The 27409-nt window shown below is 38.0% G+C and overlaps 1 protein-coding gene across 1 annotated transcript in view; it reads right to left on the reverse strand.

Moving 5' to 3' along the window:
* Positions 1-27409, reverse strand: part of CASC1 (cancer susceptibility 1) — a 94750-nt gene that overhangs the window by 64738 nt on the left and 2603 nt on the right. The window contains exon 2 of the mRNA XM_023209064.2: positions 960-1044. Coding sequence (XP_023064832.1) covers positions 960-1044 — 85 coding nt within the window. The remainder of the gene's footprint in view (positions 1-959; positions 1045-27409) is intronic.

A 27409-nucleotide genomic window follows, 5' to 3' on the forward strand; every position in this document is an offset into this window, starting at 1 on the left:
TACCAGAATTAGCAAATTAAAACATGGGATGCTCAGTTGAATTCGAATTTTAGATAAACAATAAACATTTGCTGAATATGAATTCTAAATTTCTCTTCAAAGAATTAATAAGTCAGTATGTTCAATTCTTTGCTTTCTACGTTTAAACTTCCTGGTAAAGCAACCTTTTTCAATTACCTACTCCACCCTCATTCTGATCACCTGCTCCACCCTGACTCATTCTGATCACCTGCTCCACCCTGACTCATTCTGATCACCTGCTCCACCCTGACTCATTCTGATCACCTGCTCCACCCTGACTCATTCTGATCACCTCCTCCACCCTAACTCATTCCGATTTCCTGCTACCTGCTCTGTCCTGACTCCCGCCAAAGCGCTTACCCGTCATTCTCTTTAAATTAGCCAATCGGAATTAGTTTTGCCTGTGCGGTCTAACCCTAGCCAATAGGGGAACAACACAGCAGCAGGGGCCACGTGCGCCAGGGACAAGAACCCCTTCTCCTCCCTCCCTTGTCCAAGTGTGTGCCCACCATTGCTCCACTGGTGAGAGCATACCCTTCTATAGAAGTACCTTGCTTTGCTGAGAATTAAAAAGAAAATTTTATATTTGAGTGCTATTTCTTTTGCAGCACTGAAACTTTATTTAAACAATTTTTTTTTAAGTTAAGTATGTCCCAAGTATTGCATGGGGCAAATTATCACAAATTATCCATTTGATTATCTGAAAGTTAAATTTAACTGGGCTCCTGTATTTTATCTCTGGCAGCCCTATTTCAATATACATCTGAAAGAGACTGGCATGTACTAACATCTTTTTGGATACTTTCTAAATGATAGGTATCTATTATAAAACAGATTAAAATTTAAGAACTTTGAAAAAATATTGACTGTACTACAGAAGACCAACCTATCGTGACTGTTATCTGTGTATGTATATAGTATCACTATTTATTTTGTACCTTCCTCTTTCAGTCGTCTCTCTTCCTCCTCTTGTAGCAGCTTCAATCGTTCAGCTTTGGTGATTTTCTTTTTCTTACTGCCAGACTTAACAAAGTCCACATCATAAAAAAAAAGCTATTAACATGCAAGTTACTGGAAAAACACATCTTTTCAAATACTAATTATGAAAAACATTTTTGCTTTCATAAAACCAGCCTTTCATGCATTCATTCAACAAATAAGACTGCCTATTAGTGTAAAGCTTTGATTCAGTGCATTGAAGGACAAAGTCCGGGAACAAGAAAAATAAGAATATAAATTATTCAAAGGGTGACAGTGACAAGTATGTGCAATTTAAATAATTCTCATTCCTAGTTTCCATATCTTTAAAATGGTGCTAAAGAAAACCTCCTCTTGTTGTAGAGAATAAAGTAAAACATACGTAAAAGCAGTTTGAAAACTGTACGCTTATAAAATTGAAAAGAATTCTTATGACTAACAGGTATACACAGAGTTACTTTGCAAGTTTGGAGGAAGGAGAGACTATTTTCAACAGTGAGGAGCATGTAAAATGTTTACAGAGTAGGTGGTATTTAAATCTGTGCTCAAAGGATTTTTACCAGTCAGAGAACATATTCCAAGAAGAGGTAAATGCAGGTACAAGATAGGGGATTGAAAGAGCATTGGATGGGCCAACAAGTTCAGTGGGCCCTAGAAAGACTCCAAGAAGAGGTGGTGAAGAAAATGAGAATGTGAAAGAAGGCTAGAGCCTATGCTAAAGAGTTTGGACATTATTCTAGGAGAAACAGAAAACTCCTAAAAGTTTTTGAGAAGGGCTGTGGCTATAAAGAATATAATTTTGAAAATTAACCTGGTATTGGAGAAAAAAACATAAAGAGGATACCATTTTGGCAACAATTAACAAAATTCAATAAACTGAAGTCCTGGCAGTGTTTATAGAATAGATGTCATTTAAATTTGTGGCCAAAGGATTTTAACATTCAAGGGAAGATATCCCAAAAAGAGGGAAACAAAGGTGCAAGATAGGGAGCTGAATGGGCACTGGATGGGCCAACAAGGTCGGTGGGACCTGGAAATGTAGAGAAGATCCAATAAATATTTTACAAGCTAACTTACTTAGTAATGATTAAAATTGGAGGCAAGGAGAGGAAAGAGTCAGGAGCAAGTCTCACAGAGGGAGAATGGCATCCAGAACAGGTGAATTTGAATGAAGAATTGTTAAAAAATAATTTACATATAGTTAGTACAAAATGCTGATAGAGCATTCAGGCAATTCTGGCAGGCACTAGAACTGCAGAATTGAGGTTTAGCAAAGAGGTCATTGCTACAGAAGGAGCTATGAAAGCAATTTCTGTGATAATGACCTCTCCTCCATTTTCACAGGGGAAAGCTAAAAAGAAGAGCACCATCTAAATTTGGGAAGAATCCATAGAAAGAGTGGTTAATTGTTGGGATGTATAGACTCCTGGATCTTCTCTTTTTTGGTTCACCTTCTCTAAGATGATCATAGACTCCATTAGCTCCACTGGGATCTCTAATCCATTGCCCCTACCACTTTTTCACTGTTCATTTACCTCCTCCACACCTTCATTTCTTCCTTTCCCAGGTTAGATTTCACAGTTCATCATCCTTATCACTAACTTATATACCTCCACTTCCCCTGTTCTCCTCGTCCTCTAAAAAGCTCAGCTGGCTAAATCATAGTTCTAGTGAAACTCAACTTTCCATTTGTTCTGTGCTAGCAATACGAGCAGCAGAACCTTATCACAGAAAAACACACATGGGCTCAAATTTATCAACATAATTTTAAAATAGACTCCAGATTGTGAATTTTAGCTCCAGATCGACTACAAGAACAAACCAGCAATCCTAAGAGGACCCACAGACACCCTGAAGGAAGCGAACTGTTCCTGTAGGACCTGGGAGACACCCGAATACTGTGAGTGCCCGAACTGTGCGAGTGGGCAAGGGAGACCCTCCTCTCACAAACACACACCCCCACTGGGGAAGCTGAGGGTCTATTTGCAGGAGAAGTTTCCGACTTTACCTGGAGCTGAGTCAAGCTGGAAAGCTGAGGGAAATACAGGAGCAGAGGAAGCAGCAGAAAGGCTCTGGGAGCTCGCTGGGTCCGCAAGCAGCCCATTCCTGCCTGGCACCACAGGGATCCATTGGGAGGGTGGCCAGAGGAGCAGAGGGTAAAACTCCATAGGGAGAAGGAATTCTCTAGCTGAACTTTGTAACAATTTGAATGGGGCAAAAAGCCTCCTGGCCAGAACTTGGGGGAGGGCATGAATTGGCATGCAGACTTCACAGGCAGTGGGGGAAAGCTAAAGTCCTTTTCTCTCGCAGTTGGGAGGCAGATAGCCTCAGGCAAGTTTTTAAGTCCATCTCACCCTTCGCCTGGAAACAGACTCGGGGTTGTTCGGGTGGCACAGTGGGAGTGAGACCGGCCCTTCAGTTTGCAGGGGAGCAGGGTGAGGCCTGTGACCGCCGGCTTTCCCCCACTTCCCTGACAACCTGCATGACTCAGCAGAGGCAGCCATAATCCTCCTAGGTACACAGCTCCAGTGACCCGGGAATCTCACCCCCATCTTCCAAAGCAGCAACAGCAAGACCCGCGTACGGAGAGTCTGAGCTCAGACACACCTAGCCCTGCTCCCACCTGATAGTCCTTTCCCCACACCTAGCCCTGCTCCCACCTGATAGTCCTTTCCCCACACCTAGCCCTGCTCCCACCTGATAGTCCTTTCCTATTCACCCTAGTAGTGGAAGACAAAGGGCATATAATCTTGGGAGTTCTAGGGCCCCACCCACCGCTGGTCCCTCTCCATACTACCACAGACGAGGCTCGCTGGAAAGCACCACCTCCTGGTAGGAGGCCAAACAGAACAAAAACAGAGCATTAAACCACCAAACCTAAGGACCCTCACGGAGTCCACTGCACCCTCCGCCACCTCCACTGGAACAGGTGCTGGTATCCATGGCTGAGAGACCCATAGACGGTTCAAATCACAGGACTCTGTGCAAACAACCCCCAGTACCAGCCTGGAGCTGGGTAGATTCGCTGGGTGGCTAGATCCAGAAGAGAGACAATAATCACTGCAGTTCAGTTCACAGGCAGCCACATCCATAGGAAAAGGAGGAAATTACTACATCAACACCCCATGGAACAAAAGAATTTGAACAACAGCCTTCAGCCCTAGACTTTCCCTCTGATAGAGCCTATCCAAATGAAAAGGAACCAGAAAACCAACCCTGGTAATATGACAAAACAAGGCTCTTCAACACCCAGAAAAAATCACACTAGTTCACCAGCAATGGAGTCAAACTAAAAAGAAATCCCTGATCCACCTGACAAAGAATTCAGGAGGTTAGTTATTAAGCTAATCAAGGAGGCACCAGAGAAAAGGCAAAGCCCAATGCAAGGAAATCCAAAAACTGATACAAGAAGTAAAGGGAGAAATATTTATGGAAATAGATAGCTTAAAGAAAAAACAATAAAAAATTCAGGAAACTTTGGACACACTTTCAGAAATACAAAATGCTCAGGAACGTCTCAGCAATAGAATTGAACAAGTAGAAGAGAGAAATTCAGAGCATGAAGACAAGGTCTTCCAATTAACCCAATCCAACAAAGACACAGAAAAAAGAATAAGACAATATAAACAAAGACTCCAAGAAGTCTGGGATTATGTTAAATGACCAAACCTGAGAATAATTGGTGTACCTGAGGAAGAAGAGGATTCTAAAATGCTAGAAAATATATTTGGGGTAATAATCAAGGAAAACTTCCCTGGCCTTGCTAGAGACCTAGACATCCAAATATAAGAAGCACAAAGAAGACCTGGGAAATTCATTGCAAAAAGATCTCTGCCTAGGCACACTGTCATCAGGTTATCCAAAGTCAGGACGAAAAAGAATCTTATGAGCGGTGAGACAGAAGCACCAGGTAACCTATAAAGGAAAACCCTATCAGATTAACAGCAGATTTCTCAGCAGAAACCCTACAAGCTAGAAGAGACTGGGGACCTATCTTCAGCTTCCTCAAACAAAACAATTGTCAGCCAAAAATTTTGTATCCAGCGAAACTAAGCATCATATACAAAGGAAAGATGCATTTTTAGACAAATAAATGCTGAGACAATTCACCATTACCAAACTACCACTACAACAACTGCTAAATCTTGAAGCAAATCCTGGAAACACATCAAAACAGAACCTCTTTAAAGCATAAATCACGTAAGACCTATAAAACAAAAATGCAAGTTTAAAAGCAAAAACAAAAAACAAAACCAAAGTATACAGGCAACAAAGAGCATGATGAAAGCAACGGTACCTCACATTTCAATACTAACATTGAATATAAATGGCCTAAATGCTCCACTTAAAAGACATAGAGGCCAGAAGCAATAGCTCATGCCTATAATCCCAGCACTTTGGGAGACTGAGGCAGGGGGATCACCTGAGGTCAGGAGTTCGAGACCAGCCTGGCCAACATGGTGAAACTCTATACTAAAAATACAAATATCAGCTGGGTGTGGTGGCATGCACCTGTGATTCTAGCTACTTGGGAGGGTGAGGCAGGAGAACCACTTGAAGCCCAGAGGTGGAGGGTACTGAGATCACACCACTGTACTCCAGCCTGGGCGACAGAGAAAGACTCTGTCTCAAAAAAAAAAAAAAAAAAAAAAAAAGATACAGAACTACATAATGGATAAGAACTCCCAAACCAACTATCTGCTGCCTTTAGGAGATTCACCTAACACATAAGGACTCGCATAAACTTAAAGGGGTGGAAAAGCATTTCATGCAAATGGTCACCAAAAGCGAGCAGGGGTAGCTATTCTTACATCAGACAAAATAAACTTTAAAGCAATAGTGAGTGGTTAAAAGAGACAAAGAAGGACACTGTATAATGGTTAAAGACCTCGTCCAGGCCAGGCCCGGTGGCTCACGACTGTAATCCCAACATTTTGGGAGGCTGGTGGGGGGGGGGGGGGGGCGTGGATCACCTGAGGTCAGGAGTTCAAGACCAGCCTGACCAACATGGTGAAACTCTGTCTCTAATAAAAATACAACAATTATCCGGGTATGGTGGTGGGTGCCTGTAATCCCAGCTTCTCAGGAGGTTGAGACAGGAGAATCACTTGAACCCAGGAGGCAGAGGTTGCAGTGAGCCGAGATCGCGCCACTGCACTCCAGCTTGCACAACAGAGCAAGACTCCATCTCGGGAAAAAAAAAAAAAAAGCCTTGTCCAACAGGAAAATATCACAATCCTAAACACATATGCACCTAACACTGGAGCTCCCAAATTTATAAAAACAATTACTAATAGACCTAAGAGGACAAGACGGTAACACAATAATAATGGAGGACTTCAATACTCCATTGACAGCACTAGACAGGTCATCAAGACAGAAAGTCAACAAAGAAACAATGGATTTAAACTATACCTTGGAAGAAATGGACTTAACAGGTATATACAGAACATTCCATCCAACAACTGCAGAATACACATTCTGTTCAACAGCACATGGAACTTTCTCCAAGATAGACCATATGATAGGCCATAAAATGAGCCTCAATACATTTAAGAAAATTCAAATTATATCAAGCACTCTCTTAGACCAAAGTGGAATAAAACTGGAAATCAACTCCAAAAGAAACCTTCAAAACCATGCAAATACATGGAAATTAAATAACCTGCTGAATGAGCATTGGGTCAAAAATGAAATCAAGATGAAAATTGAAAAATTCTTCAAACTGAATGACAATGACACTACCTATCAAAACCTCTGAGATACAGCAAAGGCAGTGCTAAGAGGAAAGTTCATAGCCCTAAATGCCTACATCAAAAAATCTGAAAGAGCACAAATAGGCAATCTAAGGTCACAACTCAAGGAACTAGAGAAACAAGAGCAAACCAAACCCAAACCCAGCAGAAGGAAGGAAATAACCAAGATCAGAGCAGAATTAAATGAAATTGAATCAAAAAAATGCAAAAGATAAATGAAACAAAAAGCTGATTCTTTGAAAAGATAAATAAAATTGATAGATCATTAATAAGATTAACCAAGAAAAGAAGACAGAAAATCCAAATAATCTCACTAAAAAATGAAATGGGAGATATTACAACTGACACCACTGAAATGCAAAAGACATTCAAGGCTACTATAAACACCTTTATGCACATAAACTAGAAAATCTAGAAGAGATGGATAAACTCCTGGAAAAATACATCCCTCCTAGCTTAAATCAGCAAGAATTACATACTCTGAACAGACCAAAAACAAGCAGTGAGATTGAAATGGTAATTTAAAAATTACCAACAAAAAAAAGTCCAGGACCAGACAGATTCACAGCAGAATTCTACAAGACATTCAAAGAAGAATTGGTACCAATTCTATTGACACCATTCCACAAGATAAAGAAAGAAGGAACCCTCCCTAATTCATTCTATGAAGCCAGCATCACCCTAATATCAAAATCAGGAAAGGACATAACCAAAAAAGAAAACTACAGACTGATATCCTTGACGAACATAGATGCTAAAATCCTTAACAAAATCTAGCTAACTGAATTCAACAATACATCAAAAAGATAATTTACTATGATCAACTGGGTTTCATACCAGGGATGCAGGGATGGTTTAACATATGCAAATGTGAAACGACACATAAACAGAATTAAAAACAAAAATCACATGATCATCTCAATAGATGCAGAAAAAGGATTTGACAAAATCCAGCATCCTTTTATGATTAAAACTCTCAGCAAAATCAGCATAAAAGGGACATACCTTAATGTAATAAGAGCCATCTATGACAAACCCAGAGCCAACATAATACTGAATAGAGAAACCTGAAAGCATTCCCTCTGAGAACTAGAACAAGATAAGGATGCCCACTCTCACCCCTCCTCTTCAACACAGTACTGGAAGTGCTAGCCAGAGCAATCAGACAAAAGAAAGAAATAAAGGGCATCCAAATTGGTAAAGAGGAAGTCAAACTGTCACTGTTTGCTGGCAATATGATAGTTTACCTTGAAAACCCTAGAAAGCTCCTAGAACTGATAAAAGAACTTAGCAGTTTCTGGACACAAGATTAATGTACACAAATCAGTAGTTCTTCTATACACCAAAAGCAACCAAGCAGAGAATCAAATCAAGAACTCAAGTCCTTTTACAATAGCTGCAAAAATAAAATAAAATACATAGGAATATACAAGGAGGTGATAGACCTCTATAAGGAAAACTACAAAACACTGCTGAAAGAAATCACAGAAGACACAAACAAATGGAAACACATCTCATGCTCATGGATGGGTTGAATCAATATTGTGAAAATAACCATACTGCCAAAAGCAATCTACAAATTCAACACAATCCCCATCAGAATACCACCATCATTCTTCACAGAATTAGAAAAAACAATTCTAAAATTCATACAGAACCAAAAAAGAGTCCACATAGCCAAAGCAAGACTAAGCAAAAAGAACAAATCTGGAGGCATTACACTACCTGATTTCAAACTATACTATAAGACCACAGTCAGCAAAACAGTGTGGTACTGGTATAAAAATAGGCTTATAGACCAATGGAACAGAATAGAGAACTCAGAAATAAACCCAAATACGTACAACTAACTGATCTTTGACAAAGCAAACAAAAATATAAAGTGGGGGAAAGGACACCCTTTTCAACAAATGGTGCTGGGATAATTAGCTAGGCACATGTAGGAGAATGAAACTGGATCCTCATCTCTCACTTTATACAAAAATCAACTCAAGATGGATTAAGGACTTAGACCTAAGACCTGAAACTATAAAAATTCTAGAAGTTAACATTGGAAAAACCGTTCTAGACATTAGCTTAGGCAAGGATTTCATGACCAAGAACATAAAAGAAATGCAATAAAAACAAAGATAAATAGCTGGAACCTAATTAAAGAACTTCTGCATGGCAAAAGAAACAGCAGAGTAAAGAGACAACCCACAATGTGGGAGAAAATCTTCACAATGTATACATCTGACAAAGGACTAATATCCAGAATCTGCAACGAACTCAAGCACATCAGTAAGAAAAAAACAAACAATCCCATCAAAAAGTGGGCTAAGGACATGAATACACAATTCTCAAAAGAAGATATACAAATGGCCAAGAAACATATGAAAAAATGCTCAGTGTCACTAATGATCAGGGAAATGCAAATCAAAACCACAATGTGATACCCCCTTACTCCTGCAAGAATGGCCATAATCAAAAAATTAAAACAAAACAGTAAATGTTGGCATGGATATGGGGAACAGGGAACATTTCCACAAGACTGGTGGGAATGCAAACTAGAACAGCCAATATGGAAAACAGTGTAGAGATTCCTTAAAGAAATGCAAGTAGAACTATCATTTGATGCAGCAATCCCTCTACTGGCTATCTAACCAGAGGAAAAGAAGGTATTATTCAAAAAAGACACTGGCACACACGTTTACAGCAGCACAATTTGCAACTGCAAAATCGTGGAACCAACCCAAATGCCCATCAATCAACGAGTAGATAAAGATAAGAAACTGTGATATAGATATGTGTGTGTGTATATATATCGTATCATACATATATAAATATATATAAATAAATATATATATGATAGAATACTATGCAGCCATAAAAAGGAATGAATTAACACATTTGCAGTGACCTGGATGAGACTAGAGACTATTATTCTAAGTGATGTAACTCAGGAATGGAAAACCAAACATTGTATGTTCTCACTGATATGTGGGAGCTAAGCTATGAGGACACAAATGCATAAGAATGACACAATGATCTTTGGGGACTTGGGAAGAAGAGTGGAAGGAGGGCAAGGGATAGAAGACTACAAATATGGTGCAGTGTATACTGCTTGGGTGATGGGTAAACCAAAATCTCACAAATCACCACTAAAGAACTTATGTAATCAAATACCACCTGTACCTCAATAAGTTATGGAAAAATAAAATTTAAAAAATAAATTAAAAAAAAATAGACTCTAAGCACTGTCCAGAATTCCCACAACTATTTCATTCTCACTTCAAACCTCCAAAATCCTCTCTTCCACTACTCTCAGCTGTTGACTTTACCTCTTATGTCACTGAAAAAATAGAAGCTTTCAGAAGAGAAAAATCTTTACACACCAAATCTTTGAGCCTATCTATATTTTCGTCTGCCTTCCTTCCCATCACGGTGGATGAACTATATGTTTTGCTTTTAAACTTTTCTTTTTTTGAGATGGACTCTCGCTCTGTCGTGCCAGGCTGGCACAATCTTGGCTCACTGAAACCTCCGCCCCCCAGGTTCAAGGGATTCTCCTGCCTCAGCCTCCCAAGTAGCTGGAATTACAGGTGCCTGCCACCACTCCAGGCTAATTTTTTGTATTTTTAGTAGAGATAGGGTCTCACTATGTTGGCCAGGCTAGTCTCAAACTCCTGACCTCAAGTGATCCAGCCACCTTGGCCTCCCAAAGTGATTGGATTACAGGCGTGAGCCACCGCGCCCGGCCCTACACATTTTTAAGGTGTCACTGAAAACTTTTTATCACGAGTTTAAATAGCTGTGAATATTGTCCTTTCAAGTATATGATCCTTAAAATAAAACTTTTACAGTACTCTTTGAAGTATATCCATCACTGCTTAAGATATATCCAATGGAAGGCCGGGTGCGGTGGCTCATGCCTGTAATCCCAACACTTTGGGAGGCTGAGGCGGGCAGATCACGAGGTCAGGAGTTTGAGACCAGCCTGGTCAACATGGTGAAACCGCATCTCTACTAAAAATATAAAAAATTAGCCGGGCATGGTGGCAGGAACCTATAATCCCAGCTACTCGGGAGGCTGAGGTAGGAGAATGGCTTGAACCTGGGAGGCGGACATTGCGGTGAGCCGAGATGATACCACAGAACTCCAGCCTGGATGACAGAGGGACACTTCATCTCAAAAAAAGATATATCCAATAGAATCTACATATCATAGAGATTTAATGACCAATTTAAAATATAAACAAGCGTTTTTAAAAGAAAAATGTTAATCTGTTTCTATTTGAGTTCATATTTCCATGCCACTTCCCTCACGGAATCTTATCCTAATTAATATACTTGAAAAACTTTTGTTGATCCTTTTATATTTGTTATAAAAATATGAATAAAAATTTAAATTAAAAAATTTATTTCCCTTGTCTCTAAGTATTACAAATTCTGCTCTAGATTGAGTTAATCTTATTTTCACTACACAACTGAATAAAGTAACATATTATAAATTTTGATAACTAAATGTTAAACATAAAAACTAACATTTTCCTGGATGTACATCTCCTGATGAAATGTTGGGCTTTTTCTTTTTTCTGGTTAGCTCATAATCCATGGATAAATGCTAGCTATTGCTGAATGAAACAGAAATTCAGATTAATTCTATTTTTATTTTTAATTTTTATAAATACATGAGAGAGAAATCTGGTTTATATTAAAAAGTCAATCAGAATAGGTTATAGTAACATCATGCAATTCTTTGAATTCCTTCACCTCCTATGCCAAAAATTACATACTGATTTACAATAAAAATTACCCCTACAGATAATCTCTTTGTGATCATTTCCTTATTTTTCTTTATAGTTTTCTTATGTATATATCTCAAAAATATAGATTTTTGAACCTTACATAAATTTAATGATACTTTATGTATATTATTGTGATTTGCTTTTTTTTAATTGTGGCAAAGTATACATAACATAAAATACACCGTTTTAACCATTTTCTTTTCTTTTCTTTTTTGTTTTTGAGACAGAGTCTCACTCTGTCACCGAGGTTGGAATGCAATGGCACGATCTTGGCTCACTACAACCTCTGCCTCTCAGGTTCAAGCAACTCTCCTGCCTCAGCCTCCCGAGCAGCTGGGATTACAGGTGCCCACAACCCCGCCTGGCTAATTTTTGTATTTTTAGTAGAGATGGGGTTTCTCCATGTTGGCAAGGCTGGTCTTGAACTCCTGACCTCAAGTGATTCACCTGCCTTGGCCTCCCAAAGTTCTGGGATTACAGGCATGACCCACCTTTGCCCAGCCATTTTAACCATTTTCAAGTGTGCAATTCAGTGGTTTTAAGCACATGCACACTGATATATGATCATCACCACAACCCACCTCCAGAACTTTTTCAGCATCCCAAACTGAAACCCTGTATACCATTAAACGATATTAAACATTAAACAATAGCTTCCCATTGCCCCCAGCCCTGTCACTCACCATTCTACTTTGTCTATATGAGTTTGACTACTCTAGATATCTAAGTGGAAAAATACAGTATTTGCCCTTATTTGTGATTTACTTCTTTAGATATACATTATGGTTTGTAAAATTCATTCATGTTGATAGATATTGCTATGGCTGTATATTTTCACTGCTGAATAGTAATCCATTGATTTTATCCTTTTTTCTATTGCTAGACATTGGATTGTTTCTGGTTTCTTACTATCATTAATGCTGCTATAAACCTTTGAATATATCTACCCTGCTGTCCGTCTGCAAGGGGTTTTCTATTGAATGTACCTAGAAATAAAACTGATGGGTACATATATTTTCAACTTTACTAAAGATGAACTGTCCAGAGTAGTGATTCCAATTTACACTCCCACAGTCATTATTTCCAATGTACACTCCCACAATTATTATCCCAGTCAGTGTTTGTTAATTTCAGCACTTTTGCTTATCTAAAAGGTGTTAAAAAATACAGACATCTTTATCAGACTAAGAAAGTGCCCTGTAACCTATCAAATGGTAAAGTGCATTAAATGAATTTCTAACTCAATCTAATTGTATCTATTTAATTTCTCATATTAAATCAACTCTGCCTTCCTGGGATAAACTGAATTTTGTCATGATTTATCATCATCTTCCAGATTGAGCCTGGTAACATTTTTGTTTAGGACTTTTGTATTTGTGTCATGAATGCACTTCCATTTTTCTTTCTCATAATATCTTCAGGTTATCCAGGTAACTCAAAATGACTTAACGAGTGTTTCCCCTTTTGTCATGTTCTAGAAGATTCTGTATTAAGTATGAAATTATTTCTTTACCTCTGAATGAAAAACTAGCAAATAAAGACTTATGGACCTAGAATTTTCTTCCTGGGAATATTTATAACCACTGATTTAATTTCTTAAATGATTATAGGACTATTCAGGTTTTCTACTTCTTCATGAAGACAGTTTAATTTTTTTCTGGCTATCTGTCTAATTCATCTAAGTTTTCTAATATATTGGCATATAAAGTTGCTCAAATAATGTCATTTATTGTTAAAGTCATGTCTCCCTTTTTATTCCTAATATTTATTATTTATGCCTTTTGTTCTTCTTGACATATCAGATAATTGTCAATTTTATCAGTTTTCAAAGAAATCTATTGTGGCTTGTTCATTTATTTGATAAATATTGAGAGGCTAACATGTGCCTCTTTTTTGAGACATATAAGTAAACAAAAATTCTTACACTTACAATTCAAATGTAAAGAGGAAGGCAAAAACAATATACTAAAATTTAAAAGAAATTAGAAAATATTTTAAGGAGTGATATGTGATATGGAAGAAAGTAGGGGGACCCCAGATGGCTGGTGTAGCTGTAAAAGGGATGAAATCACAATTTTAAATACAGTGGTTTGGATTGGCCTCATGGGGAAGGCAGCATTTGGGTGAAGGCTTGAAGGATATGAGGTTACTGACCCACTCTATTCTGTATTTTCTATTAATGTCCTTTTTTTTTTTTTTTTTTTTTTTTGAGACGGAGTCTCGCTCTGTTGCCCAGGTTGGAGTGCAACGGTGCGATCTGCGCTCACTGCAAGCTCCACCGCCTCCCAGGTTCACGCCATTCTCCTGCCTCAGCCTCCCCAGAAGCTGGGACTACAGGCGCCCGCCACCACACCTGGCTAATTTTTTTGTATTTTGTTTTTGTTTTTTTGTTTTTTTGAGACGGAGTCTCACTCTGTCACCCAGACTGGAGTGCAGTGGCGCGATCTCGGCTCACTACAAGCTCCGCCTCCCGGGTTCACGCCATTCTCCTGCCTCAGCCTCCCTATTAGCTGGGACTACAGGCGCCCGCCACCACGCCCCGCTAATTTTTTTGTATTTCAGTAGAGACGAGGTTTCACTGTATTTGCCAAGATGGTCTCGACCTCCTGACCTCGTGATTCACTAGCCTTGGCCTCCCAAAGTGCTGGGATTACAGGCGTGAGCCACCACGCCCGGCCTAATGTCTGTATTTGTTCATATTACTTCCTTCCCTTTCCTTCTCCTTCCTTCTACATTTGTTCTTATTATTTCATTCCTTCTCCTTTGGGTTTTATTCTTTTTCTGACTTCCTGAGAAGGATACCTAAGATCATCAATTTTTAGCCTTTTTTCTTCTTCTAATATAAATATTTAGGTCTACATATTTCCCTGTAAGTATTACTTTAGATACATTCCACAAATTTTTAAGTATTTTTCTTAACAATAAGTTTAAAATATTTTCTGATTTCTATTATATTACTTCTTGACCCACTTTAGAATGTTTTAAAAATTCCAAGCATATTGTACCTTCCTGTTTACTACTGAATTATTTTTAGCTTCAATATAATATTCATTCTGATATATTCTCTGAATTGTTTTCATGCATTGAACTTTGAGAATAGTTTTGTATCACAGTATACTAGCAATTTTGGGGGAAAACGTATGTGCGTTTAGAATCCTCTACTTGTTTGGTGTGGTGTTCTAAATATGCTTAATTCATTAGATTTGCTTATCACGCTGTTCCAATCTTCTAAATCCTTACTGACTTTTTAAACACTATTCTCTTAATTATTGAAAGAGAAAATCTTCCACTATGATTGTGGATGTGTCCATTTGTGGATGTGTCTATTTATCCTTGTAGTTCTCTGAATTTGTGCATTGTATATTTCAAGGCTTTGTAATTAGGTATATACAAATTTAAAATTAGATTTCCTTAGCTAATCAAGTCTTTATCATCATGCAAGGATGCTTCAACATATGCAAATCAATAAATGTAATTTACCACATAAGCAGAATTAAAAACAAAAACCGTATGATCATCTCAATAGACACAGAAAAACCTTTTGATAAAATCCAATATCCCTTCATGATAAAAAAAAAAAAAACCTCAAAAAACCAGGTATCAAATGAACATATCTCAAACTAATAAGAACCATTTATGTATGACAAACCCACAGCTTACATCGTACTGAATAGGCAAAAGCTGAAAGCATTCCCCCTAAGAACTGGAACATGAAAAAGGTATCCACTTTCATTACTCCTATTCAATAGTACTGGAAATCGTAGCCAGACCAATCAGTCAAGGGAAAGCAATAAAAGGCATCCAAATGGGAAAAGAGAAAGTCAGATTATCTTTGTTCACCGACAACACGATCCTATGCCTAGAAAACCCTAAAGATTCCTCCAAAAGCCTCTTGGACCTAATAAACGACTTCAGTAAAGTTTCAGGATACAACATGCAAAAACAAGTAGCATTTCTACATACCAACAACGTTCAAGTTGGGAACCAAATCAAGAACTCAATCCCATTTACAATAATAGCCACACACACAAAAATAAAATAGAAACATATTTAACCAAGGAGGTGAAATAGCTCTACAAAGAGAACTACAAAACACTGCTGAAAGAAATCACAGATAGTACAAACAAATGGAAAAACAATCCATGCTCACGGATTGGAAGAATCAGTTTCACTAGAATGATCATACTGCCCAAAGCAATCTACAGATTCAATGCAATTCCTATCAAATTACCAATGTTATTTTTCACAGAACTAGAAAAAACAATTCTAAAATGTATATGAAACCAAAAAAGAGCCCACATAGCCAAAGCAATCCTAAGCAAAAAGAAGAAAGCTAGAGCCATCACATTACCAAACTTCAAACTATACTACAGGCTGTAGCAACCAAAATAACATGGTACTGGTACAAAAATAGATCAACGGAATACAATAAGAGAACCCAGAAATAAAGCCACACACTTACAACTAACTGATCTTCGACAAAGTTAGCAAAAAGAAACAAACCATGGGGAAAGGACACTGTGTCCAATATGATGCTGGGAAAGCTGGCTAGCCATTTGCAGAAGAATGAAACTGGACCCCTAACTCTTACCATATATAAAAATTAACTCAAGATGGATTAAAAACTTAAATATAAGACCTCAAACTATATATTTTTTTTCACTCTTGTCACCCAGGCTGGAGTGTAGTGGTGCAATCTTGGCTCACTGCAACCTCTACCTCCCGGGTTCAAGAGATTCTCCTGCTTCAGCCTCCTGAGTAGCTGGGATTACAGGCACTTGCCACCACACCTGGCTAATTTTTTGTATTTTTAGTAGAGACGGGGTTTGGCCATGTTGGGCAGGCTGATCTCAAACTCCTGACCTCAGGTGATCCGCCCACCTTGGCCTCCCAAAGTACTGGGACTACAGGCATGAGCCACCGCGCCTGGCCTATAATTTTTTTTAAGAGATAGGGTCTCACTTTGTCATTCAGGAAAGAATGGGAGTACAGTGGTGCAATCACAGCTTACTGTAATCTCAAACTCCTGGGCTCACACAATTCTCCCACCTCAGCCTCAGGAGTAGCTAGAATTACAGACGCATGCCACTGCATCTGGCTAATTTTTTACTTTCATTGTTTGTAGAGGTGGGGGGGGGGGTCTCGCTATGTTTCCCAGGTTGGTCTTGAACTCCCGGCCTCAAGCAATCCTTCTGCTTCAGCCTCCCAAAGTGTTGGGATTACAGGTGTGAGCTATTGCATCCAGCCAAGACCTCAAACTATAAAAACCCTAAAAGAAAACCAGGAAAAACTCTTCTGGGCATTGGCCTAGGCAAATAATTTGTAACTAAGACCTTAAAAGCAACTGCAACAAAAACAAAAATTGATGAATGGAACTTAATTAAACTAAAGAGCTTCTGCATAGCAAAAGAAACAACACAGTCAACAGACAGCCTACAAAATAGGAGAAAATATTTTCAAACTATGCATCTGACAAAGGACAAATACCCGGAATGGATAAGGAACTTAAATCAGTAAGAAAATAAAAAGCCCCATTAAAAAGTGTGCAAAGGACATGAACAGATACTTCTCAAAAGAGGCAACACACATGAACAAATGCTCAAGATCACTAATCAGAGAAATATCAATTAACACCACAGTGAGATATCATCTCACACTAGTCAGAATGTCTACTATTAAAAAATGTTTAAAAAGACAGATGTTGGTGAGGATGCAGAAAAAAGGGAACTGTTGGCGGGAATGTAAATTAGTTCAACCTCTATTGAAAACAGTATGAAGATTTATTAAAGATTTTAAAATAAACCTACCATTCAACCCAGCAATCTCACTACTGGGTATCTGCTGAAAAGAAAAAAATTTCTTTTTTTTTTCCCCCAAAAAGACACCTGTAGGTTGGGCGCGGTGGCTCATGCCTGTAATTCCAGCACTTTGGGAGGCCGAGGTGGTCAGATCACCTGAGGTCGGGAGGTCGAGATCAGCCTGACCAACATGGAGAAACCCCATCTCTACTAGAAATACATTAGCCGGGCATGGTGGTGCATGCCTGTAATGCCAGCTACTTGGGAGGCTGAGGCGGGAGAATCGCTTGAACCTGGGAGGCAGAGGTTGCAGTGAGCCGAGATCACGCCATTGCCCTTCAGCCTGGGCAACAAGAGCGAAACTCCATCTCAAAAAAAAAAAAAAAAAAAAGACACCTGTACTCATATTTTATTGTAGTACTAGTCACAATAACAAAATCATGGAATCAACCTAATCAACAGCGGATTGGATAAAGAAAATGTAGAGTGTGGTGGCACACACCTATAGTCCCAGCTACTCAGGAGGCTGAGGTGGGAGGATTGCTCGAGCCTGGGAGGTTGAGGCTGCAGTGAACTGTGATCGTGCCACAGCACTGCAGCCACAGCGACAGAGTGAGATTGTCTAGACACACACACACACACACACACACACACACACACACAAAAGCCAGACGTGGTGGCTCTCATGCCTGTAATCCCAGTGCTTTGGGTGGCCCTGGTAAGAGGATCACCTGAGCCCCAAAGTTTAAGACCAGCCTGGGCAATACAGAATGACCTCATTTCTAAAAAATAAAAAAAAATTTTAATTAGCTAGACATGGTGGCACACGTCTGTGGTCCCAGCTACCCGAGAGGCTGAGGTGGGAGAATCGCTTGAGCTCAGGCAGTCAAGCCCGCTGTAAGCCGAGATCATGCCACTGCACTTCAGCCGGGGAAAGAAAGTGAAAAGAAGAAAGGAAAGAAAGGAAAGAAAGGAAGGGAGGAAGGGAAGGAGAGAAGGAGAGAAACAGAGAAAAGAAAGGAAGTAAAGAAAGAAAGGAAAGGAAAGGAAGGAAAGAAGGAAAATGAGGTACATATACATCATAGCATACTACACAGCCATAAAAAGAATGAAATTATGTCCTTTGCAGGAATATGGATATAGTTGGAGGCCATTACCCTAAGTGAATTAAAGCAGAAACAGAAAATCAAATACTGCTGTTCTCACTTACAAGTACAATGAGTACACATGGTCATAAGGGTAGAAACAATAGACACTGGGGACTCTAAAAGAGGGGAGGGAGCAGGGGGCAAGGGTTGAAAAACCGTACTGGGACTAAGTTCACTATTTGAGCAATGGTTTCACCAGAAGCCCAAATCCCAGCATCATCCAATATACTCATGTAACAACCTGCACGTGGATATATTTGGTAATGCTAGGATTTGGGCTTCTGGTGAAACCAATGCTCAAAACAAAACAAATAAACAAAAATCTTGATCACCACAAAATGTCCCTCTTTATTTCTAGAAGTGCTTTTTGTCTTAAAGTCTATTATGTCTAATATTAATACAGCTATTTCAGCTTTTGTTTTTCCAGTAATTTACATAGTACGACTTTTTCCATCATTTCACTTCCAACTTTTCTGTATTTAAAATTTTTTTTTAAATTTTACTTTTTGTAGAGATGGGGTCTATGTTGTCCAGGCTGGTCTCAAACTCCTGGACTCAAGTGATCCTCCTGCCTCAGTCTCCCAAATTGTTGGAATCTTTATTCCTAAGGTGGCTGTTTGTAAAAAGATTATTGTTGGATTTCATTCTTTATCCCATCTGACAATCTTTCTCTTTTAACAAGAGTAATAGATCCATTTATATTCCATGTATTTACTGATATATTTGGGCTTAAATACACTATCTTACTTTTGGGTGTTATTCTGTATTATTTCTTGGTAACTTTTCAATTGATTTTTTTTTTATTATTCCACTATGTTCTACCAGTTTAGAAGTTATACACTGTGTAATTTTAATGGCTACTATAGAAAGTCAACAAATACGCCTACTATATCAAGACCTGTATCCTCTTTCCCAAGGACTTTAGAATGTCTTAACTCAATCTATCTATTTTTAACAATAGTTTTATTGAGATATAATTCACACACCATGCAAATCACCCATATAAAGTGCACAATTTAATTAGCTAGATGTGGTAGTATATTCACAGAGTTGTGTAACCATCACCACAATCAATTTTAGAACATTTTTCATCACCCCGAAATAGAAATCTCATACTCATTAGTAGTTACTCTCCACTTCTTCCAAATCCCTAGCTCATGGAAACTATGAATCTACTTTCTGTCTCTGTAGATTTGCCTCTTCTGGACACTTCATATAACTGTAATCATGTAAAAAGTGGTCTTTTGTGACTGGCTTCTTCCATTTAGCATGCTTTCAAGGTTCATCCATGCTATATCATGCATCAGTACTTTCTTCTTATGCCCAAATAATATTCCAATGCATAGATATACCAAATTTTGTTTATTGATTAATCAACTGATGAACATCTGGGTTGTTTGTTGTCATGTATCTTAATTACTGTTAAACCCACTTTTTTTTATTATGATTATTGTTTTATACTATACATATATAATCTGTTTTGCAGGTGGCAAACTCAGTTTTTGTTTGTGAGAAAATGTTTTTAGTCCACCTTCATTTTTGAAAACTTATTTAAGTTGGTACAGAATTCCAAGTTGGCAGCTATTTTCTTTCAGTACATTAAAGACATCATTCCACTGTCTGGCTTTCATTTTTGCTATGAAGACCAAAGCTCAAGATCTGCCCAGCTCTGCAAATACCCTCATGATAAAAATTGCTTTGGACTGGGCACGGTGATTCATGCCTGCAATTCCAGCACTTTGGGAGGCCAAAGCAGAATTGCTTGAGCCCAAGAGTTTGAGACCAGCCTGGACAACACAGTGGGATCCCATCTCTTAAAAAAAAAAAAAAAAAGAAAAGAAAAAGAAAAAAACAATTTCCAGGCATGGTAGCTCATGGTTGTAGTCTCAGGAGGCTGAGGTGGGAGGATCACTTGAGCCTGGGAGGTTGAGGCTACAGTTAGCTGTAATTACACCACTGTACTCCAGCCTGGGTGATAGCAAGATCCTGTCTCTAAAATAAAATAAAATAAACAAAAAACAAAAACAGTTGTAGTGCTTCCATTACTTCTTTGGTTCATGTCTTCACTCAGGTTTTTTCCTGATAATTTCGTCCTATATTATCGCCTCTTAAATGCTTTTAAGATGAGAGCTTTGATCTATATGTATATATTGTAGTGAGCATTATTTATTGTTTTTAGCAGAAATGGCAGTCCCAAAAATCTTAAGCCTAATATTAATGAAATTAGAAAGATCAAAATATTATTTTTGATAATTTTTTATCCTACCACTTTCACCAAAATCTTAAAGTTACAGATTTAGCTCATTTGAAGTATAAAAAATGTCTACCATTTACCTAATGGCAAAACTGTTTTCGAACTTAAACTAAATGGCCATATCAGACTTGCTTTCTATCAGACAGTCTGACTTCATTTTTTTGGACAAATAAATATGCTGATATGCATCTTCATGGCAACCTATCTCATTTTTGATTATGAGTCAGATGTAAATTGATTTAATTCCCTCATATGTTGTTTTAAAAAGATGTAATTTTAATGTCCTGAACTTAATACCATTTATATTTTAGTGTCAGCACTGAATGTTCCATAAAAACCAGGACTAACTCTTTGGCAACTGAAGTCTGTCTGTAAAGACAGTGTTCCTAAATGAAAATAGAATTTAAAGTACAGACTATAGCAATAAGCACCCCCCTTTTGCCCATTCATTACACTCCTATTTCTGGAGATAGTTGAGCATGATTTTAATCAAATAAAATACAATCAATTCAAATAAAAGTATTAAAAGTTTTATAAGATCTCTTCACAATTGTATTCCTAAACAATAATTTGAATATCAAATTTGTATTAATAATGCCATTTTCTTCACTGGAAGAAAACTCATAAATTATTAACTGAGACTAACTGGAATCATCTACGTATTCATCAATTTGTAAGGCAATTCTCATAGTCTAATCACAGTTTTCTGTATTTCATGTATTCTGTGAAGTACAGTGGTTTCTGACACAAATATATTAATATAAAGGAAGTAATGGGTTTTTTAACAGTACATCAGGTATCATAACCTTTTCTATAGTCTTACACAATTTTCTAACTTTTGCAATGAACAATACTAATTTAAATTACATGGTTTCAAAAGGCAACTTTGAAATCTGCGTAAAAATATTACTCACATTTTTACTAATACCCTAATCTTTCTTCATTAAAAAATTAATTATATTATCTTTGTAGTCTGATACCAAAACATTGATTGTTATCAAATGATAGTACCAAAAAGTCCCTCACAATGTAACTCGATAAACTTTTTGGTACCATAATTTGATAATAATCTCAGGGGCAATGTAACTAAACAAAAATGATCACCACTTCACACTACAATATGTATAAATTCACAATATCTCAATACTTCTAATGACACATTTCACCACTTCCAAAAAGACAAGTAAGGCAGACAAAACCAGGAGGTCCTTGGTGTCTTGATTAAAGAAAGCTTGGCCAACATCAGCATTTTGAATTGTCTGATGGTTTCACATCCCAGGCGCAAGGGCAAAGAATCACAGTGAGAATGGGAGTAGATAACAGATAAGCTTTACTAAGAAGGGTGATTGTGACAGAAGAGGATGCAATGGTAAAATGGCAGGACTTTATAACTACATTTTCTCAGGAAAAGGTAAATATGGATGTCAATCATCTGAAGATTGATTTCCATAAAACTGTGTCCTTGTGTCCTTAGAAAGTCTTTGTACACCTGTCAGAGTGTGCGTTACTTCTCAGGTTGAAGATTACTAACCTAGACTGCTGTCATGGATTCCTACAGGGTACTCTTACTTTTACCCTTGTGTCCCCCTACAGTGAATTTTCCACATGGCAATCAAACTGATCCTTTAAAAATGTAAATCAGATCACCGCACTCTTCTGTTTACAACTTTCCCAGGCTGCCCATCACACTCACAGTAAAACCCAAATACTTTACCATGGCTTACTTGGCCATGGACTACAAACCAGCTCCTGATTAACCACGATCTCCATGCCGTGTTTTAATCTTTCACTTTCTACCTCACTCAGTCTGTTCTCACCACACCGGCATTTCACCAAGGTCATTCTAAACTATGATTACTCGCAACAGCTGTTTCTCCTGCTGAGGATACTCATTCCCCCAGGTAATTACTGACCTATTGCCTTGCTTCATCCAGATCTCTTCTTAAATTTCATTCCTTAATCATATTATAAGAAATAGCATAATCATTAGCCCTACTCCACATTTTTCATGACCTCTTAGTTTCTATGTATTAAAAGCTACCTGAAATTATTTATTTTCCTGTCTCACTTCCCACCCTCAAGCTGAATGTAAGCTTCATGAAGGCAGGAACTTTGTCTTGCTGTTCACTTAATGCCTTGAACACTGCTAAATCAATGAAATAAATATTCTTCCATGTTTGCAAGAACTTACATATAAGGATCTTCATTCCTGCCTTGACTGTGATAGCAAAATAAGGGCCGACATAAAAATCATGTTGCATACTTTCAATGGGATATGATGCAGTCATGAAAAAGAGTGAGGTAATTTCAATACGCCAAAACATAAAGGTCCCCAAGGTATACTTACTCCATTGAACCTAAGACGTCATCAGATGTAAGATGTATTTATTATGTCCCAAAAAAGGAAATAATGCCTAAGATGGCAGTTAAAGGTGACACCTGTATAAAACTGGATATAGGGAAAGACAAACAATCCCACAACACAGTAATGCATAGCAAACAAACAAACAAACAAACAAAAACTTGCATATCTCAACTCTGACACTGGTAGAAGGAAGAAAAAAAAATTCCTGAGAATTTAAACCACAAGCCAGTTCATGTGGATTTGCAGTCTGACTCACACCGTTGGTGTGGTCCAAAACCCTCAAGTATAGAATTTAAGTAGTATCAGACTGGTAATAAGCCCGAGGGACAGATAGAAGCAAACATTCTCTGTTGAAGAAGTGGATGTCAATCCAGGACTACAATGATTGTAAGATACTATCATAAGACACATCTCAATTTCAGTAATGTTAAAATGTAAAAAGATGAGTATCCTGTAATTAATAAAATATTAAGTGAAAAATAGAAGGTGCAGAATGCTCCCATATGTGGGGAGAAAGGGGGTCTGTATGTGTCTGTGTGTGTGTACATAAGTGCACCTTTTAACATTTAGAAAATGTATGAAAAGATGTGCAGTGGTTCTAAGAAGGCAGATCTAATGTTTTGGGTGGAAAAAAGTTTCAATTTTTTAATGCTATTTTTATTTTGTACCATGTGTGTTTATTAATTTTTCCTTAAGAAAACTTTAAAAAGCCAGAAAGTATAAAATATATCCTTCAATGTTTTCCTACCTACACTGTAAGTTCCTTTTATAGAACACCTCATCTCCAAACTGTGATATTTAAAAGTAAAATAATTTTAAAAAGTAAGTGATTTCTTTGCTTGAACCTGGGTGGCAGAGGTTGCAGTAAGCCGAGATTGTGCCACTGCACTCCAACCTGGGCAACAGAGCGAGCCTCTGTCTCAAAAAAAATAAAATAAAATAAAAAAAAAATAAGCAGTAAGTGATTTCTTCTCTGGGTTTGGTTGCAAATTTCATAGGAAGAATCTCACCATTCTTTCGGAGAAACAATACCATCAACATAATAGCCCACCCATGTATATCATGAAGCACCAAGGTAATTTAAAACAATGAGTTTTCAGATTTAAAATGATCCCTCTAAGATTTCACAGTCTAAAGCACAAAATGAATGTCCATACAAATCAATGAATGATTATAGAGACACAGAGGCCCTCCAGAATGCTTCCCCCATAAGAATGCTTCCAGAGCCTTCATAAATTTTGTTCAGTTATATTCACAGTTCCTAAAAGAATATCAGGTTGGTCATGGGTCCAAGTGACTGACAGAAGCAAACAAAGAAGGCATTCAATGGTATTTCTTGAAGAAATGTTTGACTGTATAAATACTGAATACACTTTATATAATCTCCTTTAAAGAGCCCAAGTGTTTTTAAGGGTGGTAGATTAAATGGGGTTTCACATATTCATTTAACAAATATTGATTGAATTTCTACTATGTGCCAGGCACTGTGCTAAACATTATAGATGTAAAAATATGACATGCTCCTGACCATGAAAAGCTCACCATTATAAATAATTACAATAAATGATAGAAGGGTTATAACTGAGGTGTGCACGAATGCATGTGCTATGAAAACATAGAGTAAAAGCCGGGCGCAGTGGCTCACGCCTGTAATCCTAGCACTCTGGGAAGTTGAGGCCGGCAGATCACTTGAGGTCAAGAGTTCGAGACCAGCCTGGCCAACAAGGTGAAACCCTGTCTCTACCAAAACATACAAAAATTAGCCGGGCATAGTGGCGCGTGCCCGTAATCCCAGCTAATCAAGAGGCTGAGGTGGGAGAATTGCTTGAACCTGGAAGGTGGAGGTTGCAGTAAGCCAAGACCATGCCACTGCACTCCAGCCTGGGTGACGGCATCTCGCTCTTAAAAAAACACCAAGTATGTGTTACCGTGCAACCCATTTAAAGTCGTATTACCTTAGATTTCACTTTAAAGCCATAGCATATTTTATAATTAAATTTTTATATATGTATCTGGAGTGAAGAAAAAGGGGTTCCTAATCCAACATTTTCTAGAGCAGAATTAACAAAAAGCGGCAAATCTACACACAAGTAAAAATTAAAAGCTATTTTTTAAAGTATTCGTGAAATTAGAACTCTCTTATGTCAAATTTGACATGTGACCTATTGTTGTAAAGGATTATTCCATGATTTAAACCACATTAATGTCTAAAAAGTAAGCTTAGTAAACTCTACGAACTAAAACTATAATTCTGTAAATATTCTGTTCACACACTGTAAGTGATTACACAACTATCTATTTTGAAAAAAATTCTACATACCTTTTTTGCTTTAGGACCCTAAAAGTTGGAAAACAAAAGAATTGATCAATTTTAAAGAGAATTCTGATACGAAAGCATCATGATTATGTAAGATGTTAAAATTAGAAGAAGCTTGGTAAAGGGCATAAGGGAACTCTCTGTACCATCTTTGTAAGTTTCCTTGCAAATCTAAAATTATCCCAAAATAAAATACTTTTTTAAAAACAGTTCAGACAAAACTACAAATAAGTATAGGAAAACTAAGTTCACCTACTGAAGCATTTTTTTGTATGCAGATTTTACACTATTTCTTAGGTCAGTCAATGATCCATGTTTAAGGAAATGCCCTGTTACTAAACAGAGTACTAGTCAAGAAGGCACTAGTTTAAAGGGTTCAAAGGACAGTAAATTATTGACCAATTATGTGCACTAATGTCAAATTTGCAAGTGTGGGAATGATCTCATAAAGAAAGAACCTTTCTGTAAAGTTAGATTGATGATTTTTATAGAAAGGGAATCAGTTATTTAAAGCACACAAAGCAGCTTTATACAGTGGCTCACTCCTGTAATTTCAGCACTCAGGGAGACCAAGGCGGGAAGATCACTTGAGCCCAGGAGTTCAAGACCAGCCCGGGCAACACAGGAAGACCCTGTCTCTATGAAAAATTTTTAAAAATTAGCCAAGCATGAAGGCATATGCCTGTGGTCCCAGCTACTTGGGAGGCTGAGGAGGGAAGATCACTTGAGCCCAGGAGGTCAAGGCTGCAGTGAGCCAAGACATTCAGCCTGGGCGGCAGAGCGAGACCCCATTTCCAAAAAATGAATAAATAAATACAGCAGGCGGCTGGGTGCAGTGGCTCACACCTGTAATCCCAGCACTTTGGCAGGCTGAGGAAGGTGGATCACGGGGTCAGGAGATGCCGGCCATCCTGGCTAACACGGTGAAACCCCGTCTCTACTAAAAATACAAAAAATTAGCCGGGCGTGGTGGCATGCGCCTGTAGTCCTAGCTACTCAGGAGGCTGAGGCAGGAGAGTCACTTGAACCTGGGAAGCGGGGGTTGCAGTGAGCCAAGATCACACCACTGCACTCCAGCCTGGGTGACAGAGCAAGACTCAGAAATAAATAAATAAATAAATAAATAAATAAATAAATAAATAAATAAATAAAGCAGGCAAAGCTATGATAAAATGAAGATTCTATTCAGCAACGTGTTTTAAGGCAAATCTAATCTTTTCTGGAAATGATTTTGGAAAGCACAGGATTTCAAAAAAGATTCACAGTTACAATAATACCACTTACACTTTCCTGATTAGGCTCATGTGTTTATCAGATTTCTGGTAAGGAATATGTAGGAGATCATGTGAATACAAGACACTTTACATATTTGAAGAGTTATAGGTGGGAAATATTGGTTCCGTGCAAAACTGAAGTTTAACACATATCAGTAGATTTCATCTTCTTGAAGAGTGCATACATTACAGTAATTCACTCAGCAGATAGTAATTAATGGTTTACACACAAGGCACTCTGAGGCACTGGAGATAAAATAGTAGAGACTTTGCTGCCACATAATTTTTACAAATAGATTATATTTTTATCACAGTTTCTATCAATTAATAGTTAACATACTTCCAACATGAAATAAGCACTAAACAGCTGAATATGTAAATAGCATTGCTCTGGTTCTCAAGTAGCCATATTTTAAAGAGGGGCAAATTGTCACTTCTCACTTGTGCTTTTAATATAAATCAGGTTTGGGGTAAGTACATATCGTCACTCCTCCTATATGTCATAAGAGCTACTCACTATGTAGTGAAGTAGTTCTCAAAGTTCTGAGGGCATAAGAACCATACGGGAAGCTTGTTAGAAATGCATATTTATGGACTAAACATGTATACACTCACTTCTCTTCCTACATTGTGGTTCAGTAGATGTTATGGATTGAATTGTATCCCTCAAAAAATTACATGTTGTCCGGGTGCGGTGGCTCACAGCTATTA

The sequence above is a fragment of the Piliocolobus tephrosceles genome, chromosome 10 (genome assembly GCF_002776525.5).
Source record: "Piliocolobus tephrosceles isolate RC106 chromosome 10, ASM277652v3, whole genome shotgun sequence".
Classification (NCBI taxonomy): domain Eukaryota; kingdom Metazoa; phylum Chordata; class Mammalia; order Primates; family Cercopithecidae; genus Piliocolobus; species Piliocolobus tephrosceles.